The sequence below is a fragment of the Numida meleagris genome, unplaced genomic scaffold (assembly GCF_002078875.1).
Source record: "Numida meleagris isolate 19003 breed g44 Domestic line unplaced genomic scaffold, NumMel1.0 unplaced_Scaffold322, whole genome shotgun sequence".
Taxonomy (NCBI): Eukaryota; Metazoa; Chordata; class Aves; order Galliformes; family Numididae; genus Numida; species Numida meleagris.
In genome coordinates this window covers 73,239-74,377 of record NW_018364553.1, presented here as the reverse complement: position 1 = coordinate 74,377, position 1,139 = coordinate 73,239, and the positions used below count along the sequence as shown (strand labels likewise).

The window sequence follows — 1,139 nt, the reverse complement described above, 5'->3', positions numbered from 1 at the left end:
GCTCTGACCCCCCCATATCTCCCCCTTTGCTGATCCCTAGACCTGAAGCAGATGCCCTTTGGGGGGGGGAGTCCTGAGGGAATCCAGCTTGCCTCCCACTCCAGTTTTTGTATGCCCCCCCCCCCACTCCCCAGGTCGCCCGTGACCGCGCAGTGAAGTGTTGGAACTTCACAGAGGATTTAGGGGAGGACATCGACCGTGACTATGGCTCGGGGTACCCCAATGGTAGGAGATAGGGGGGTCATGGGGGGGAAGTGGGGGGCAATGTCATGGCAACCTTTAACCCCTCCCTGTCCTGACCCCCCAGACCCCAAAACGAAGGAGTGGCTGCGGAGGAACCTGCAGCCCGTGTTCGGGTTCCCAGGGCTGGTGCGGTTCAGCTGGGGCACAGCGCAGGAACTGCTGCGGCGCGAGGGGGTCCCTGTCACCTGGTATGGGGGGGAAGGGGGGAGTCGAGGGGAGTCCTGTTACCTGGTACAGGGGGGTCTTGGGTCCCTGTCATGGGAGGGTCCGTGGGAGTCTTGGGTCCTGTGGAATATGGGGAGGGAATGGGGGGCTGTGAGATTGCAGGGGCAGGGGTGCTGCAGGATGTGCAATACAGTGTGGGGGGCCTGAGTGGGAAGAGGGGATCGTGTTCTTGGGGGTGCGCAGCAGTGCTAGGGGATGGGGCAGAACATCTCACCCCCCCTTACGTTCCTGTACCCCCCACAGGGCCGACGAGGACCCATCCCAGGACCCCTCTGCCCCCCCCTCAGTGCTCTCCTATTTTACCCGGAGCACCCCCCGACGCTCCCCCCACCGCTTCTTCCAGGAGCGCAGCCTGAAGGCCCTGGCTGAGCTGTGAATCCCCCCGCCCCAAAAAAACACCCCCCACCTTCCCAAAGACGCCCGTCCTCAATAAAACAGTGCTTTTCTTAAAAAAAAAAAAAATCGTAAAAACCCCTATTTTCTATTTTTGAGAGGGGGCAGTGACAAAGGGGTTGGCTCCTGGGGGGTTGCTCTTGGGGGTTACGGAAGTGGGGGGGACATTTTGGGGGTGCTGCACCCCACCAACCTCTTTGACACTCCCACCCCCCCGATCCCATTAACCAGAGCTGGCGCTGTGCCCGGAGTGCACCGTGGCCTCAATCCGGGGGGGA

General features: G+C 61.5%; 1 protein-coding gene across 1 annotated transcript; it reads left to right on the top strand.

The window, feature by feature from the left end:
• Window positions 1–134: 134 nt before the first annotated feature.
• Window positions 135–922, top strand: RNASEH2A (ribonuclease H2 subunit A; the record flags this gene model as incomplete). Its single annotated transcript, XM_021382982.1, is given in 3 exon segments — window positions 135–225; window positions 308–431; window positions 712–922. Coding segments are annotated over 3 exon segments (348 nt in total), but the record flags the coding sequence as incomplete, so codon positions are not given.
• Window positions 923–1,139: the final 217 nt, after the last annotated feature.